At 39.4% G+C, this 19,985-nt stretch overlaps 1 protein-coding gene across 1 annotated transcript; it reads right to left on the bottom strand.

Moving 5' to 3' along the window:
* Positions 1 to 1,121: 1,121 nt before the first annotated feature.
* On the bottom strand, positions 1,122 to 18,902 carry Nrbf2 (nuclear receptor binding factor 2). The gene is made up of 4 exons (XM_076834513.1): positions 18,685 to 18,902; positions 9,808 to 9,892; positions 3,520 to 3,560; positions 1,122 to 1,914 (listed from the first exon to the last, which is right to left on the bottom strand). The coding sequence occupies exons 1-4, from the start codon at positions 18,712 to 18,714 to the stop codon at positions 1,207 to 1,209; spliced, it is 864 nt and encodes a 287-aa protein (XP_076690628.1). The 5' UTR covers positions 18,715 to 18,902; the 3' UTR covers positions 1,122 to 1,206.
* Between the last annotated feature and the right edge of the window lie 1,083 nt (positions 18,903 to 19,985).

The following is a 19,985-nucleotide window of genomic DNA, read 5'->3' as shown; positions in this document are numbered from 1 at the left end:
CCACACAGGAAGTCCATGCTTTAACATACCTAGTGATCTGCAAACAAATGTTACATCCTCCTCTTCTCAAACCCCTTCTCCTGGAAAAAGCACCCACTCACTATGCTCCACTGGGTGCAGGTGCTACAAGAATAGCTGCAAGCTGGCACTTTCCAGGTGAGGTCCACCAAAGAAAGGCTTGGAACATTTAACTCGGGGATTTCCTCTTGATTCTACCAAAAATTTCCTCAGGAAATTTACGCTCCCCTTTCACCACCTTTACAGGGGAAAGGGACTGCAAAACAACAGGGGAAAATCCTTAACACACCAAAAGAATAATTTGATAGCATCTGCTTAAATTCCTTTTCAAAGTTTACAATAGCCAGAAGCCACACAGTTCCTTGCTTTTCAACCAACCAGTCAACAAAGGTATAAAACACAATTACTTTATTGATTTCTTAAAATCAAATACTGCCAACTAGCATTACTTCCACGTATGCATCATTAAAAACAAAGGATCATTCCTTAGTATTTTTAAGTGATGCATTATATAACAAACAAAGTTAGAACTTAAAATGCACCCTGATTAATTATGTAAACTGGTAATTTTTTAAAAAAGCGTAACTAATAATTTGGTTCCTTTCTTCATAAAATGAAAATTTAAATATTTCTCCTGATAGTCTTGAGGTTATCATTATTAGTGCAAAATGTGGCACATATAGTTTTATCTAGAAAGGTGTGTTATCCTATACACCTTACTTAAACAAAATGCATACAGTCAATGCATGATAGAAAGCATGTTTCAAATACAAGGCAGCCCCTCAGGCCACCATATTATTTAGGTTTTACATTATCATTTATGGCATTATAGATTAATTATACATAACACACTTTTTTTTTTATACATTTTAACCCTGAAGAAAAATAACTGGTGCTTGAGAAAATTATTCCAGGTAGCCATTTGGTTTGTATCAGGAGAAAGTGAACCTCCAAGAGTTTACTGTCTGCCAGGTGGGAACCATTAGCTTGAGTGGGTAGATCAGATATGCAATATATTTCACAGTGACTGTTTCCCACATCCTGGCAATGCTGCTCCTGCCAGTCAGCCAGATGGTAAAGCACATCTGGAATTACCCTTGTATGTGGTTTTCCCTTTTTTTTTTTTTCTTCTTTTCTGGATTAACTGTGTTGCTGAATTTCTTTTGATCTCTCCAAAAGCCTTCCACTTTAATTATTCATAAGTCCTTTCAGAAAATCCTCAGACAGCTCCATAAGTGGAAGTTCTGGAGATGGAAAATCCAAGGGAGGAAGATTGGGTATTGGAATATCCTTGGCTTTCCCAGTATTTGCTGCAAATTTCTGCCAGGTTGAAGAAGCTGTAGCAGTGTCTGAATGTGGTGGCAAGCTCCATAACTCCGACTTTTCTACAAAATCAGCATCCACATCCAGCTCCTTATCTACTGGACCTTTAAGAAGTCTGGCTTTTTCAGCCTTTAGTTGTTTATTTTCTTTCCTTAATCTTTCATTCTCAGCCACAAGGAACTCCACATGCCTCTTCAAATCTGCAATTTTGGTTGCCTGCTCCTCAATAATTGTTTTATCATCCTTCGGGGCTTTGCTTCCAATACATGGCTCTGTTGGCTCACTCTTTTGCTGAAGTAAAAATAGCAGTGTGTCTGGATCCCTGTCAAAAACTCCCTGAATTTCAGGGAGGTGTTTCTCTGTAGAAGGGCTGTACTTCTGAGAAAGAAGGGGACTCTGGCCCTCTGCTTCCTCAGCAGAGGGTTTGTGAGATGCCTGAAGATGGGTAGCTACGTCCTTGTCTGTGTTCTGAGCTTTTGATCGTTCTTCACGCTTTGCCCTTTTCCACCTCTCCTGGATGAGGAGGAGCTGTTTCATGTGGCTATCCCTTTGTAATTCCAGTGATAAATGAGCCTATTTCAACAAAAGGAAAAGTATAATTTGCAGAATTTAATATTGGAAGCTTTTTACTGTTAATATATGCTATTCCCAGAGCCTTTCTGACTTAACACTTAAAATTTTTATGTTTGCAATTTAGTGAAGATTCAATATCAAAATAACATAAATTAGAGAAAGGTGTATTTTTTTACTTGATTGAAAGTACCATTAAGTCAAAATCCTAATCTCAATAAATACTTCAGACTTTTTCTGACTGTGCCTTACATTTCCCCCATCTGCAATGCCATGCCATTTGTAATCAGCTTAAAATTAGAAATCTTTTCTCTTTAGACCTCAGTTCTATAGTAACCAAAAAGAAAAGTCTTCCTGTTAACAGAGATTTAGAAAGCTCAATGCAGGCAGATACCAATAGCAGGTTCTATAATATCAAAGACACAATGTTAAATATCCTATGATTCAGTGTTAAGAATCAAGTGGGTTTTCCCTGCTACTGATATCCCTCTCAGAAATTATCTCCTTATTTCAGTTAGACATACATGTACTAAGTATTTCCTAGGTACCTGACATTTTACAATCAAGAAATCAGAAAGAATCACAAATTCAAGGCGATCCTGGGGAACTTACCAAGACCCTGTCTCGAAATTTAAAATAGGGCTCGTGATGTAGCTCAATGGTAGAGCACCTGTCTAGTGTTTTTAAGGCCCTGAACTCAACTCAGACCACTGTTAAAAAAAAAAAACAAAAAAGAATCTTTGGATAAAGGTATTTTTTAAACCTCAAAAAGCCTTCCCCTAGCATAGAAAATAAAAGTCACTGGTGAAACAAATTTTGAATTTAAGAACTGTTTAACATAAGGCAGGGGACACAGTGGTACAAGAAGCCTGTAATCCAACCATTTGGGAGGCTTAGGATGATCAAAAGTTTAAAGCCAACTTGGGAAACTTAACCAGACCCTGGTCACAAAATAAAAATAAATAAAAAGGGCTGGAAGGATGTGGTCCATAGGTAGAGCACCCCCTAGTTTTAATCACTAGTACAAGGAGGAAGGAAGTAAAAAATAAAGAAAAAAAGAATTGTCTAAGAATTCAAGAACAGACAAATGGGAGACTTTATATTTAAAAAATATTCAACAAGCAGTTTTATCCAATTGGATCCAAGCATGGTGGCACACACTTGCAATCCCAGCAGCTCAGGAGCCTGAGTCAGGAGGACCACAAGTTCAAAACCAGCCACAGCAATTAGGGAGGCCTAAACAACTTAGCAAGACACTGTCTCTAAATAAAAAATAAAAAGAGCTAGGGATATGGCTTAGTGGTTAAGTGCCCCTGGGTTCAATCCCAGGCACTAAAACAAACAGCCCAACGATGGTCAAATATGAGCTACTAACAGGATGTAAGTTTCTGCATGCTTAAAAGAACAGGAATGAGGTTGGGGGGAGGGGAGGAGAAGGTTGTTTTCTGCATACCAAGACCTCAACAGTTCACTTAGCTTGCACATTTTACACATTTTTGATATAGCACTTAAAGAGGGGTAAAATGCTTTATTTTACACATAATTCGAGTCTCCATTAAAAAAAAATCTTTTTAAAATTTTGCTGTAAACATTAAGAACATGTCTTACCTGCTCAGAATTGGTCAGCTTCATAGCATCAGAAAGATATGCTTGCCAAAAAAAAAAGAACATTTAAATATATGAGTATCATCCTATAATTACCAGGTAAAAGAAGTTTTGATATTTCTCATACAGAAAAAAAAATGATCTTACAAGCAGTAATGCTATGATTAGGTTTTGGAATGTTTTTTTTGCTACAATACTGGTAAATGATCCCAATGACTAAACAGGGGTGAGAGCTCTTCCACTGAGCTACATCCATAGCCCTTTATATTTTGAGATAGAATCTTGCTAAATTGCTGTGATTGGCCTAGAACTTGTGATCCCCCTGCCTCAGCTTCCCCAGTCTCTGGGATTACAGGTATTCGATACCATAACTGGCAGGTTTCAATGCTTTAAAATCCCTATAGAAGGGCTGGGGATGTGGCTGAGTGGTAAGAGTTCTTGCCTAGCATGTGGAGACCTACATTTGATCCCCACCATTAAATAAAAACAGAAACCCTACAGATTTTACAATTAAAGAACTGATGATGATTTCATTTGAAAAATAAAGTTTAGAGAGGATTAAAAAGTAATAAGAACCAGGCAGGTAAGGAAGCTGAGGCAGGAGGATTGGAAGTCTGAGGCAAGCCTGGACAACTTAGTTTGTCTCAAAAAATATATAAAAATAGCTGGGGATATAGTTCAGTGGTAAAGCATCCCTGGCTGGGTTCAATTCCCAATACTTAAAAAAAAAAAAAAAAAAAATTAAAAAGAACCTGTTAGGTACTTAGGCCAAAATAACTCCTATTTTGAAAATTAGCACCTGCCCACCCAGGCATGACAATCCTGTTAGGCCCATCCCCAAAGACTCCCTAACTACCAAAACCATAGCAAAGGCACCAAAAAACAACCACAGGGTTTTTTAACTACTCCATTGTACCTGACTATATATTTAAAACACATTCTTTCCTAGCAGGCTGCTGCGCCTTGCAGAAGGGCAGCCTAGTAGATATTCTGTCAATAAACCTTTGTTTGAACTCAGTCAGATGTATGTCTCATGGATATTTGCTCCAGCTACCCTAACAAAACATTTCAGACCAGGTGCAGTGACAAGCATCTATAATCCCAGCAGTTCTGGAGTCTGAGGCAGGAGGATCTCAAGTCCACAGCCAGCCTCCGTCAACTTAGTGAGGCCATGTCTAATAATAAAAAAAGGGCTAGGGATGTTGCTCAGTGGTTAAGTACCCCAGGTTCAATCCCAGGTACCAAAAATAACAATAACCACAACTCTCTGATCTCAGACTCAAACTCTGGGTGACTTAATTTGAAGTAAATCCTTACTTTTCCTTTTTTGGTTGACTGCTAGGAGTCTGTTATGTTTTGAGTCTTAAATGTCCCAGAAAGCTCAAGTGTTGAAGGCTTGATCCCCAGCTATTGGCACCATGGGAAGGTGTTGGAATCTTTAAGGGGTAGGGTTTAGTTAAAGGAAATTGGGTGACTTAGGATTTGATGTGAAAGGCATAAGTGCCCCATCCCCCTCCCCTCTCTGCTTTCCATTACCATGAAGTGAACAGCTTTGCTCTACCACATATTTCACCATGACATTCTACCTTGCCACAGGCCCAAAAACAGGGCCAATAAAACAGTAACTGAAACCATGAACCCAACAAACCTTTCCTCCTTTCAAGATGAATTTCTCAGTTATGAAAACCTACCACAGAAAATTGGTAACAAAAAGCAGCAAAGTCTTTGCTATGACTATACCTGATCGTGGCTGAGAAATCTTTGAAATTGGGATGGAGGAGGTGTCATGGCTTAGAGATGTTGACTACAGAAAGCTTAGAATGTTGTAAACAGAGCTTAATGTGCAATTCTGGTGGGAACTCAGGAGACCAGAATGCTGATAAGAATGTGTAAACTAAAAGCCAAGCTCATGAGGTTTCAAACAGAAATAAGGACCCTAAAAATAAGAACTGTACTAGAGGCCATTCATGTTACATTCTGGAAAAGAACTAGTCTACATTTTATGTATGCCAAAATAATGTGAGGCTGAATTTGAAAGAGATGAACTAATTAACCTGGTGGAAGAAATTTCAAGGCAGTGGGGGAGCCCTACTCCCACAGAGCCAGGGAATTGTTTTCCTTGCGTTCATCTTTCAAAGGAATCAGACTCTGCCATAGCTGTGGCCAAAGCAGGCCAGCTACTGCTCCAGCGGGTAGCAGACCTTGTCATCCATACAATGGTGTTTTTGCAAGCATGAAGAATACAGAAGTTATGACATGGGATCAGGGGCGCTCCCATCAAGACTTCAATCAGCATATGGCAGTCACAGCCCCCGCCAAGTAGCCCCTGATAAGGCAATGTGTGAATCTGAAAGAGTGAAGCTAAAGCTGCAATGGAGACCCCAGAAGTCAGAGATGCCAGGAATGTAGAATGCCTGCCAAGGGAAGTCACAGGCAGAGAGCAGAGCCAGCCAGAGTGAGTGGCCACATGCACTACAGTTGGCAAAGCCAGGAACAGGGCTGCCTAAACCCTTTGGAGTTCACATCATATCACTGTGTCCCAATGCAGCACATGAAGCTACAGAACTTAGTATTTGCCCTGCTGGGTTTCTGTCTTGATATGGTCCAATCCCTTCCTTCTTTCTGTGGTCCTATTCCTCCCATTTGGAATGGGAATATCTATCCTATGCCACTGTACGTTACAAGTATGTAACTTGTTAAATATTCCAATGGCTCACAACCAAGTTTGTCTTGAGTCTCTCTAGTAGACTTTGGATTTGGACAATTGAGTAATAATGGAACTGTTAAGACTTTGGGGACTCTTTATGATAGAATAAATGCATTTTGTATCACGAGATGGACATAAGCTTCTGGGGACCAGCAGCAGAATATTATGGTTTAGAATGGCACTATGGGGAGGAAGGTAACAAACTCTGTGGAAGGGGGTGTGTCACAGAAGGAAGTTAGGCCATGGAGGGCATGCCCTTGAGGGGGATACTGGCCCCAGCTCCTTGTCTCCCTCTGCTTCTCAAGGCCATGAGATGAGCAATTTGCTTCACTACACACTCCCTACCATTAAGTTCTGCCTCACTGAAGGCCAAAAACATGGGTCTGAATGACCATGGACTGAAACCGCTAAAATTTTTAAGCAAAAATTAACCTTTCCTCCTTTTAAACTGATTTTCTCAGGAATTTTGTCAATGTCAAAAACAACATAAAGAACTAATCGTAAGTTCTATAAATATTCAAACTCATGGTAGATTTTGAGGTTTATAATCTCAGTCTGTTTTCCATTTTGTGCTTCTATGGATTTCTTCATTTATTTATTTTTACTTACATTCTGTATTTCGTTGTTTCTCTGTGAGACATTTTAAATATTTTTTGGAACAAGGTGGGGTATAAACAACATTAATAATGGATCTATTTCCTATATTTTGTTCACTATAAACTTTTTGGTATACCTCATCCCTACATTAAGTCCCTTTTCCCCCTTCTGCAGATACAAGGCACTGCTTTCTGCCTGATCTTTATTTGTATATTTTAATGATTTTCTGATTTCACGCTTAGAAATGTCTGCTAGGTTCTACCATTCCTGAGATGCAAATTAATTAGACATTCCTTGTCCAAGGAAAAACAGGTGATTATAGTTTTGATCCAGCCATACTTGCCAAATTTACATTTTTTTCTTCACTTCGTTCTTGTCCTTTGTTCCTATACTAATTTTGCATAGCTTGTGTATTTTTCTTTGTTAACATTTAAATCTGTTGAGATGTTCTATCTGCTCTGCTACTGTTCGGATTCACTGTGGATGAATTTTCTTAGTTATTCCCATCTACCTGCATACATTTTATCTCCTTGTCTGAACTACACTTTGCTTTATCCACTTCCTTTTTTGGTACCAGGTATCAAACCAAAGGGCACCCATAACTGCTGAACCACATCCCCAGCTCTTATTTTTATTTTATTTAGAGACAAGGCCTTGCTGAGTTGCTTAGGGCCTCACTTTTGCTGAGGCTGGCTTTTAACTCGCAATCCTCCAGTCTCAGCCTCCTGAGCTGCTGGAATTACAGCTGCGTGCCACAGCACCAGCTGTTTTATCTACTTTCTTACCAAATAGAATAGCTTTTGCAAAACTAAGGAAATGCCTCCCTTTGTAGAGTCTTAAAGTAGTATAATGCAGCGGTGCATACCTATAATCCTACCAGTTAGGGAGGCTGAGACAGGAGAATCAGGAGTTCAAAGTTAGCCTCAGCAATTCAGTATAAGCCCCTAAGCAACTCTTGAGATCCTGTCTCAAATCAAACAATGGCTAAGGTTATAGCCAAGTGATGAAGTGCCCCTGGGTTAAGTCCCAAGTAATTAAGTAATAAAAAAAATAAAAATAAATCTCAACTGGGCACTGGAAGCGAGGGCCACATGGGGTATAAGATATTGAAACCTGGGGCATTTAACCATTGAGCCACATCCCCAGCCTTTTTATTTTTAATTTTGAGACAGGGCCTTGTTAATTTATTAGGGCCTCCCTCATTGCTGAGGCTGGCTTTGAATTTGCAATCCTTGACTCAGCCTCCTAAGTCACTGGGATTATAAGCATGCGCCACATGCCTGTTTTCTATTTGGCATTTTTAAGTTATTTTAGAAGGGAAAAAAAAAATTTCAATCTGATTACATGTGATAGATTTCCTCCACAAATTCAAAACAGGAACAAATGCTCACCAAAAGAAATTTGGGAAAAGAATAGGTACCTCAGGAAAAAAAACTAACAATTCTAATTAAACTGCTTCCTCCAAATATGAAACAAGGCAAATATTTAAAGTAGATATTAAGAAATGATGGGGACAGGAACTAAGAAAATCTGAAGAACCTACTACTTCTTCCAGCCAGGCATGTTAGTGCATGCCTATAATCACAGAGACTAGGGAGGCTGAGGCAGGAGGCTCACAAGTTCAAAGCCAGCCTCAGCAACTTAGTGAAGCCCTAAGCAACTCAAGGAGACCCTGTCTCAAAATATAAAAAGGGATGGGGGGATGGGGATGTGGCTCAGTGGTTCATAGGCAACTTCAATCCCAGGTACCAAAACAAACAAAAAAACCTGTTGTGAATAAGTCAATTTAGAAAACAATGAGCTCATTCCAACACATCAATTTTGCAACTCTAAAACAACACATGGCTATTTTCTTTGATATTTTTTAATTGTAGGTGGACACAACACCTTCATTTTATTTATTTATTTTTATGTGGTGCTGAGGATCGAACCCAGTGCCTCACACATGCCAGAGGAGTGTGCTACCACTGGGCCATAAAACCAAGTGGAAACTCCAAATCAGCCCAGTTGGATTTACTAATCACATTAAGTTCTATCTCCATGATTAAAGCTAATATGATTGAACAGGCTATCATCTTTTTTAACCTAAGAATGTCACAGAATTTAGACTAGGTCAGGGTGATATTTGAAGCCCTGTAGCAGTTTCAATTATTCAAATATCAGGTTAGGATGAATGCAAGTTTTTTTTCCCTTTATTTATTCAGTTAGCCGGATTTTTTGGTTTTGTTGTTGTTGTTTTGGTACTGGGAAGTGAACCCAGAAGCATCTCAACCACTGAGCTACATCCCCAGTGCTTTCTCAGTTTTTATTTTGAAACAGGGTTGAAGTTGCTTAGGGCCTTGCTATGTTGCTGAGGCTGGCCTGGAACTTGCAACCCTCCTCCCCAAGTCTACCAAATTGCTGGGATTACGAATGTGTGCTTATGGAACTCATATGTAACATGACTTAAACAATATGTTGCTTTTGTAATGACTAAAGTTAATAATCCAATGGATAACAAAATATGGTTTAGGAAAGATTTAACAATACTGAATTCACGAGAGTTAATGTTGTACTCACCATAAAACTCACCATAAAAATATACAGATTTATGTGGTACCTGCCATGTGCTCATCCTGCAGCACAAATGTCAAGTGTTTGAAACCTAGACTCCTTTAAACAATATCTACTATGAATTGGCAGACTTCTTGCAATTGGCTCCTAAGTCTTTAGGAACCTGTGTTCCTAAAGAACTATATACCAGGGTGCCATTTATGCCATTTCATGTTTCAGACAGAAGAGTGGTTTAGGAGAAGCTAGGAAATTCATCATATTTGAAAAGTACTCTTAAGCTAATTTTCTTGGTGATCAGCAGTGTCTAACATGCATATGCAGGACAAAAAATACTACTGTTGTGATTTTCATTCTAAATAAAGTGGTCAGAGATACTGGAAAAAATAAATTGCTCTTCATTTTTACAATCAGCATTTCTTAAAAAGACAACTTACCTGCAGCCTTCTTGTGACAAGAAATAGCCTCTTCGTATTTCCCTGCAGCTAATAAACGGTCTGCTCGTCTGCTCTGCTGATGAGCCTAAAAGACAAACATCTATAAATTACTATTAAGTACAAAAATGATTTTAGAAAACAGAGGTTGAGGTGGAACACCTACTTACTGTAAGGCTCTGGGTTCCATCACAAGCAACTTCCCCAAAAACAAACCAACCTTTTAACAACCTTTTATCTTTTTAACAAGATAAATGATACTGTTTGTTGTCACCCCTCAAATCATCATTAAAGCTGTATCTATACCAGGATCTATGAAAAGAGTAGACAGAACCTAAAACTACTGCATCTAAATAAACCCTCTTCCAGTTAATACCAGGCACTTCAATGACCCACTTTTTCCACTCCAGAGGTTAACTAGAAAGAGTCACAATTATAGTCTGTTACTCAAAATGTATTTTTTAAATTTTTAAAACTTCTTTCAAAATAAGAGTTATTTCATAGACAATTCCACTAGTCTTAGAGTAGGAAGAGGGAGCAGGGAGGAATAGACGAACTCTAGATAGGGCAGAGGGGTTGGAGGGGGGAAGGGAGGGGGCATGGAATTACAAATGATGGTGGAATGTTGATGGTCATTATTATCCAAAGTACATGTATGAAGACACAAATTGGTGTGAATATACTTTGTATACAACCAGAGATATGAAAAACTGCTCTATAAGTGTAACAAAAACTATAATGCATTCCGTTGTCATATATGAATTTTAAAAAATTAATTTAAAAAAAGCTATTATCAGAAAACCACTTATCATATGGTAAAATTTAACTTTTATTATTATCAATTCATTCTTCCCTGTCAACATAAAGCTGCTATTTGTCTCAAAAATGAGAAATCTGTGCTGGGCATGGTGGTATTCGCCTATAATCCTAGCTCCTCAGGAGGCTGAGGCAGGAGAATAACAAACTCAAGGTCAGCCTCAGCAACTTAATGAGATGCTATCTCAAAATAAAAAAATAAAAGGAACTAGGGATGTAGTTCAGTGCTAAAGCATCCCTGGGTTCAATCCCTGGTACCATTTAAAAAGGTAAAGAAAAAATGTGTACACTTGAGGCACTATGATACCAAAAAACCTAGTATTAAAGTGATTTTTTTAAAATCAGATACAACTCACCAAAAGAACAAAGACAAACTACCAAATTCTATAAGCAAATAACTTAAGTATCCCCAAATGTAAAGGTAAACAGATTAAATAAGCAATACTGGCCTTTTATTTATATATTTTCATGGTACTAGGGATCAAACCCAGAAGCACTTTACCACTGAGCCACATCCCCCAGTCCTTTTAAAATTCTGAGACAGGGCCTTGCTAATTTGTTTAGGGCCTCACTAAGTTGCTAAGGCTGGCCTCAAACTTGTGATCCTCCTGCCTATGCCTCCTGAGTTGCTGAGATTACAGGCATGTGCCATGTATGAATTTTAACCAGAGTCAGACTAAGCAAAAAATATGTCAGAACACATAAATGTTTTCAGGTACCTAAAAATGACAGGCTCTGGGGAAAAGAGAATTTACATAATGAAGAAAACTAGTAGACACAAGCGGTTATGATTAACATTATTTCTCTAATGAATATACTCTGATAGTATTGTAAGGCTTTTCCTTGAAATCCCACAGACCCTCATAACAAGGAGTGGCACAGTATAGATCTATCCCTACCAAGAATCAGGGGCTCTGGTATCAAATTCTTGCTCTCCCACTGAACCAGTTAATTTATTCCAACCTTCAGGGCCCATTTGCTGACCTGTAAAATGACGGATTTGGACCAGATCCATGGTCCTGAAGTTTTAAAGGGAATTCAAATCGTGAGCACTAGGTAAAGATGCAAATTCTGGGTCATTAGGTTTGGAATAAGGCTTGAGATTTTACAAAGGTATAGCTAGCTTTATAGCTGCAGGCTCACAGACACATTTTGAGAAGCAAAAACTAGATGCTATTTGAGATTACTGCATCTAGTACTGTCTCTATGATCTTTGTGCCTTTGTGGACTCCAATCACTTTCTACCTTGTGCTATGGATATTTGTGAGGCTCCCTAATTAAACTTTAAGCTCTGATGACAAAATAAATGGTTACTTGAACTTCTGAGCAAGAACAAAAAGTTCCCAATAGGTGAAGTCAGGACTTCATAGCTCTCCCATCTTCCCTAATACTTCCCCATGGAAAAATCTAATATCCGACTCTGCCCATTCAGGATTTACCTCTCACTATAGTCTGAGATATAACATATTCTAATAAACACTCACCTATTTAGGTTATTTCACACCTCAGCAAATTCCCTTTTTTTTAAAGTATAGTTGCTATTAAATTCTTATTAAACATCTACCAAGTGCAGACAGGGTAGAGCCCAGGTTCCAACTCTCAGCTTGAACACTTTTATAGACACATGCACTTGGCTTTAACTATCTGCCTCAATTTTCTTATCTATAAAATGAGTTATTGTGAAAATTAAACTAATTAGCAATCCCTAAATGGTTTGTTATACTAAGTACCATGATAAACAATGAAAGTGGAGTTTTCTATCAGCAAGAAGTTGACAATGAACAGTGGGACACACCTATAATCGCAGCAACTTGGCAGGCTGAGGCAGGAGGGGCACAAGTTTGGGATCAGCCTCCAAAATTTAGAGAGGCCCTAAGCAATTTAAGAGAATCATGTTTCAAAACTTGGGTGCGGGGGTTAGTTAAAAAATAAGCCAGACATGGTTGTACACTCCTATAATCCCAGAGGTTGGGGAGGCTGAAGCAGGAGGATCACAAATTCAGAGCCAGCCTCAGCAATGGTGAGGCACTCAGTAAATCAGTGAGACCCTGTCTCTAATCAAAATGAAAATAAATAAATAAATAAATAAATAAAAACATCTAGGTGATATGGTGCACACATGTAATCCCAACAGTGCAGGAGAATGAGGCAGGAGGAGTCTGAGTTCAAAGCCAGCCTCAGCAATTTAGCGAGGCCCAAAGCAACTCAGGGAAATCCTGTCTCTAAATAAAATATTTTTAAAAGACCGAGGATGTGGCTCCATGGAAAACATCACTGGGTTCAATCTCCTGTACCCCCTCCCCCCAAAAGTGACAACATAGTTGGGCAGACTACATTAAAGTACATTTTTTAAATAACTAAAGATACTGCAGGAAACCTATTTTGGTAGTATTTTTTTTCTTTTTAAAAGAATCATTAAAGATTTCCCATTTTAAAACAGATCTCCTTAAATACTGTTCTTAATAGAATCAAGCCATTAAAAGTAGTTAAGTCTAGCCAGGTGTGATGATGCAAACCTGTAATCCCCGCTGAGGCAGGACTGTAATCCCAGTCTCAGCAATGTAGAAAGACCCCATCTCAAAAAAAAAAAAAAAAAAAGGAAAGGAAAAGTAGTACATCTATAAATTTTTGTTATTTCAAATTAAAAATTATAAAATTTTTTATAACCCATGACTCCTATGTTACAATACTCATGTTGTCTTGTCCTCTAGACACCTAAAGAATCCCATCCAGATTTTTGTTGTTGTTTGTTTTATGTGGTGCTAGAGATTGAACCCAGGGTCTTGGGCATGAGAGGCAAGCATTCTACCAACTGAGCTACATCCCCAGCCCCCAGATTTCAATCTTAGAATCAGATACTATGTTAATAATGTCTCAAGAGGTTGTAACTAATGTGACATTAAGAAACTCGGAAACACAGGTGGAAACAGGTCTGTAAAAAGAAGTGAAGCAGTCAGCCTAAAGAGTCAGAGAATCCTGTCTGAATCTGAGGCTCCCTATGTTCTTAGACCATGTATACTATACCCCTGCTTTTCCTGCTCCTTTATTTAGAGTCCAATAAATCATCCCTTTTGGCTTAAGCTGATTTCAAATGGGTTTTCATCATTTGCAACCAACAAAAACCTAGCAAATATAACCTGTCACTAAGTGGCTGATCTCACTAACAAATATTTTCTTTCTACCTCTACAGGCTTTGTTTTTGGAACTGGGGATTGGACCCAGGAGCACTTAACTACTGAGCTACAACCCCAACTCTTTGCTATCTTTTTAAATTTTGAGATAGGGTCTCACTAAATTGCTGAGGCTGGTCTAGAACCTAGAATTTTCCTACCTTAGCATCCCAAGTTACTAGGATTTACAAGAATGTGCACCTGACTATAGGCCACTTTCAAAATACACATTACACACTGCACTCCTACCCAAAGAAAAACAGTATTATCTTCTGTAACTTTCAATTTATTAGTTCATTTAGGGGAAAGTTGTATACACAAATGAAAAGAAACAAAATGCCTAAAAGTCCGCAGAGGAAAATATACCATACTCCTGACTTTATAGTAGGGTCGTCTACTGGAAGTCATTCACTTCCCCTTCCTTTCTTAATCAATAGAGTCACCTATAGACAACTAGCAAGCATTATCTACAACCAATAAGCACTGAATGGACTACTCAGCATAATAAAAAATTACATTTAAGATACTCAAGTCAGGAGTGGTGGTTTCAATCTCACAATCACTATCCACTCTGAATTTCAATGCTTTCATCTGTAAAATGTGAAATACCTCATATAGCTATTAGGAAGACAAGATAAATAATATACATAATGCCAGTCTCATCACTTAGTAATTGCTGGATATATTTTAGTGCTCCACTGCCTTTTCCTACAGTGCTTCCATGAAGCCCAGCCTCACTTGTGACAGGAGATTAATTTTCCCTAGAATTTTCAGGGCAACAAGGAAAGGATTCAAACAGCCCCCTTTACCTTAAAAATTTCACTGCATGACAGTCACAAAGACTCCAGGTAAATACAAGGCTATTCCTCCTTGGACCATCATAATTATTTTTCTTGGATTAGAACCTCAAAAGCAAGTGGATTCATTTACGTCAAATAAAGAGAGAACTGACTACTCTGGAGGGAAGCTCGGTTACTCAAGAAACATTCCCCCAACGCTTAGAGACAAACACACAGAAAACATTTTGACCTGCCTTTGTAGCACAGGTGAGTAAATCATGACCAATGGTCATATGTAAATTAAAACCTGACATCATCTCCCAAACTGGCAGTAAACAAACCCAAGAACTAGAAATGATCTCATATAAATTTTTTCTGGTACTGGAAAACTAAAAACTCTCTACCAGTCCTTTACCCCAATTTTGTAAAATTTTAAGACAAGGTCTCCCTAAATTAAGCCTAGCTCAAAAACCTCAACCTCTCAAATTGCTTGGATTACAGTAATGTGCTTTGCACCATTTATCTCACATTAAGTTTTAACATCTGTTACCAGCTCACACTACCAAAATTAAATGTATGAAATGAAATGCCTAAATAGACACTAAGAAATTTTATGTTACAATCTTTCCATATTGATAGAACGGAGAGGAAACCCTCTGGGGAAAAAATAATAATAACCAGATGAAACAAACCTATTCAAATTTTTTCTTCAATGGAAGTAAAATTTCTTTTATTTTTATTTTTAACAACTTTGGGGGGAAAGATGCATTATAAGTACCAATTACCCTTTTTTCCTTGTTTTGGCAATACTGGGGTATTGACAGAACCAGGAGTAGTCTATCACTGAACTACCCCCAGATATTTTTCTTTTTAACGTTGAGACAGAGTATCACTAAATTGCAAAGGCTGGTGACAAATGGGTGATCCTCCTGCCTCATCGGACCAAGCTACTTGATTACAGGTATGCACCACCATTCCCAGCTTATTCTAGTTAAACAATGGAATGACTATTTCAAATTTTTCCGTATCTTAAAAAATTTCATTGTGAGAAATAAGTCTTAGGGTCCTTACTGTAAAACTAACAGAAAAGAATCAATACTACAGCAGAGGCAATAAATGCTGACATAGGATCTACAGTTCAATATAGATAAGGGCCAAGGTGAAATGAAAATGAGAACATTAATAGAGAAACATTGCTAAAAAAGGTCATATCAAAAAGAGTTTGATCCATATTTTAGTCAGTACCCAATAATATAATATATTAGGTCAATACCTAAGTAATTACTTAATTTCTCTCAATGTAGGTTCATCTGTAAAACTGGGAAAAAGTTCCTACTAAACCTCAAGGATCCCTGAGGACACGTGATTATAAATCCATGTAATGATAATCTTGTAATAAGTCCTTATACAATGAACTTGGACAATACTAGAATGTCTTTAGCAAAATTTTGATAGAGGCCTTTCAATTGTACTTAGTAACACAAATTTTTGTTTTGTTTGGTACCAGAGACTGAACCCAGGGGCACTTAACCACTGAGCCACATCCTTTTTATTTTGGGGAGGTACTGGGGATGGAACTCAGGGACACTCAACCATTGAGCCTTATTTTGTATTCTACTTAGAGACAGCTCTCAATGAGTTGCTTAGCTTTTAACTGGCTTTTAACTCCCAATCCTCCTGCCTCAACCTCCCAAATCCAGCAGCAGGGATTACAGGTGTGCATCACCACGCACTGCTATCATTATTTTTTTTTTATTTTGAGACAAGGTTTTGCTAGATTGCTTAGGGCCTTACTAAATTGCAGAGGCTGGCTTTGAATTGCCAATGCTCCCGCCTCAGCCTCCAGAGTTGATGGGATTATAGGTGTGTGCCACCACAGCCGGGCTCACCTAAAACCCTTCAAGTAAATATCAATCTCTATTCCACTGTTATCTTCCAATAAATAGTTAGGTCATAGATCTTTCAAATCTCAAATAATTTAAGAATTCAAGATGCCAAACCTGCCACTTGCCACATAGTTTATGGATTATGGAATCGTGCTAATCTTTTAAATAAAATTATTTTCTTTTTTTTTTTAGAGAGAGTGAGAGGGGGGAGAGAGAGAGAGAGAATTTTTTTTTTAATATTTATTTTTCAGTTATCGGCGGACACAACATCTTTGTTTTGTATGTTGTGCTGAGGTTCGAACCCGGGCCTCACGCATGCCAGGCGAGCACGCTACCGCTTGAGCCACATCCCCAGCCCCTAAATGAAATTATTTTCAAAAAATAACACAAGCCTGGCATGCTGAAGCATGCTTATAATCCCAGTGGCTGGGGAGGCTGAGGCAGGAGAATCGTTAGTTTAAAGCTGGCCTCAGAACTTAGCAAGGCCCTAAGCAACTTAGAATGACTCTGTCTCTAAATAAAATTACAAAAAAGGGCTGGGGATATGGCTCAGTGGTTATGCACCCCCACTAATTTTTCTGACCCTATGCTCTATCTACCACAATCACCAGTTTCAGTCTTCTCCTAAGCCATGACACACCTGTAAAGCAGCTGACTGAGACTATGTGGCACACTGCAGCCAAATAAAGTGAAGCTAACTGGAACTGAACCAATGGTCATTTTGCAAGGACACCTGAACTTTGAAGCACTTTGTAAATGGCTGGTTATTTCTAATAATACCCCTATTAAATTTCAGTATTGAGTCACCCAAGTTTCATTGCAAAATATGTCACCTTAAAACAAGAAAGATACAAGACAGTTTTCTGGCTTTAAAAAACTCCCTAAGGTAGTCCAAAGTTTTTAAGGGTAAACAACAAAGGGGGAGGGGGAGGGACAGAGGCCAAAGTAATAAAACTGGAAGAGTTTCCTCAGAACAGCTAACCTGCCACTGCTAAGATGGAATAATAACTTTAGATGACACCAATGACTTTGAACCATAGCTGTGCGTTAGAATCTTAGGCTTTAAAGCTCAACAAATTCAAAACTGTATAAGTGAGACTTTTTATGGGCTTATGGTCTCATAATAATGGCTAACTCATACACTACTATGTATCAGATGCAGTACTAAGTGCTTTGCACCTATTTCCTCCTTTAACCCTAACAAAAAACCTGAAACAGAGCGAGATCAAGTAATTTGCCCCAGGTTAGGCAGCAATTAAGTAACAAAGTCAGAATTTATCCAAGCAGTCTGGCTTCAGAAACTATTTTCCTAAACCACCAGGCTCCATTGCTTCTCTATATAGTTTGAATCAGTTCAAGGCTCTTCCAACACAGCAGGATTGAGAGTTCCAATGTGAGAAGTTAATCCTCCATAGTTCTTTTTCCCAATTAGACCAGCACAAATGAACTGCAAGCCCATGACTAAAAAGTTCTTCCTGTCTGCAACCTTAGGTATTCTAAGTTTTATGTCCAATATGTACCCTAGATTAGAAAACTCACAGTTGCAGTGGCCAGTCTGGAAAGAACTGTTTCTTATTGCCTAAAAGACATTAGACTACCAGTACTTTTTCTGAGAACAACAAACAGCTTTTATACTTTTATGACGCCTAAAGTGATGAAACTGAGCTAAAAACAGGAACGGTCATGTTTTTTTCCCCAGCTATCCCTAATTTATTCAGGGAGGAGATTATTTATGAACCCGAACGAATACAATAAATAAGTGAAAGGAAAACTAGAGTTAAGGGGTTTTACTCCATCTCTCCAAAGTCGGGGAGCTTAGACTCGGGACCCCTGTTTTGAAACTTACAATCAGCATTACACACCATTTCTGCCCTAGCCAACTCCAGTACCTCCCAGGCTTCAGGGAGGCTGCTACGTGGCGCTTGGAGGCATCTCCCCCGCCACAGCAGAGGAGGGGGCATCCCCAGTAGGCGGCAGCCCCTCGCCCGAGGCCCTGCGACAGGGGGCGCCCGGAGTCAGCGGGAGCTTCTCGGAGGTGGGCAAACTCTGAGGCGGCTTGCCCGGAGCCTCTGTGAACTGAGGGCCTGCCTGCACCCCTCAGCCTCTGCGACTGTCCCTGCCAAGACAGGCCCCCCCCCTCGCCTCAAGGGTCTGCCCGCACTCCGGGGACTGTACCCGACGCCTGAGGCAAAGGCACCCACGGTGGACGCAATTCTATAAGCCACTTACCAGGTTGAGAGGTGCTTCCATTACTTCCATAGACCCCAGCGCGAGCGGCGGCCTGAGGAAGGGGAGCAGGGGCGTCAGGGCACATGGAGGGGAGTAGAAGAAGAACGCGAGGCAGCCTTGGAGACAGCCGCCCCTCAGCGCGCCCAGAGAGACTGTGGTGGGCGCAAAGGGAGCAACCACCCTACCGCTTCCTTCTCCAGCGCCTCGGGCCCGCCCCCTGCGCCGCTGCCGTGGCCACGCACGACGTCATGACGTCACTCGCCGGCGGCCGGTTCAAGGTGGGAGTGAAGACGAGGAGTAGGTGGGGCTCACGGAAGGCGGGGCGTCGGCTGATGTCGGCTTGCAGGAGTTCTGTTTTTCTCCCCCACGAAACACCATCTGAAAGGGTAGTCAGATGTTTTGTGAGGAGGTGCAGACTTTTAGTACCTTAAGATGGCTATCTTCTAATATTGACTTCTCTCATTTCCTTCTAGCCTGACTTTTCTCTAAATTCACTCTGCTTAGCTACATCCTCTCTTGCTCTTGTGTACCCACCTTTATCCTTGTACCTGTTGATGTTTTTCAAAAAACAGATCAGTGGTAGAGCGCTTGCCTAGTATGCCTGAGGCACTGGGTTCAATCCTCAGCACAACATAAAAACAAGTAAATAAATAAAATAAAGATATTGTGTCCATGTACAACTAAAGAAAAAAAAAAGCAAATTTGAGCAAAGTTAAACCATACACTGAACCACGATGGGAGTTAACGTGAATTATTCAGCAGGGCTCTGCCTTGAAGTTGAACACAAACTAATAAAATAGCATGTGTTACAAATAGCCAAGTATAATGATGCATTTAACAATTACATTCCAAGCCATGACACAAAATTATGTCATGAAATCCACTGACAAATGTGATTTATGCTGCAAAGATAGATCAGAGCTGTGATGAAGAATAACCAAGATGCAGTTGAGTGGTGAAGGAAAGTTTCCCAGGAGTGTGCGATTTTTCAGATGGAACATTTAAAGAGCCAGCTAAGCAAAGAGCCTTTCCAGGAAAGGAAATGTACTGCAACTCTAAGCTGAAAAAAAAAAAAAAAAGAAAAGAAAAAGAAAGAAAGCAACGACTGAAGCATCTTTATTATGGTGGAGACAGGCAAAAGAAGATGTCAAAAGTAGTGGGCAAATGCAGCCAGGCGTGATGATAAATGCATATAATTTCAGCTACTTCAGAGGCTGAGGCGGAAGAAACACAAGTTCAAGGCCAGTCAGGGCAATTTTAGCAAGACCCTGTTTCAAAACAAAAAGGGCTGGGAAGTAGCT

This window comes from Callospermophilus lateralis, chromosome 15 (genome assembly GCF_048772815.1).
Source record: "Callospermophilus lateralis isolate mCalLat2 chromosome 15, mCalLat2.hap1, whole genome shotgun sequence".
Classification (NCBI taxonomy): Eukaryota; Metazoa; Chordata; class Mammalia; order Rodentia; family Sciuridae; genus Callospermophilus; species Callospermophilus lateralis.
The sequence above is the reverse complement of the archived record's forward strand: the minus strand, read 5'-3'. Positions and strand labels throughout refer to the sequence as shown.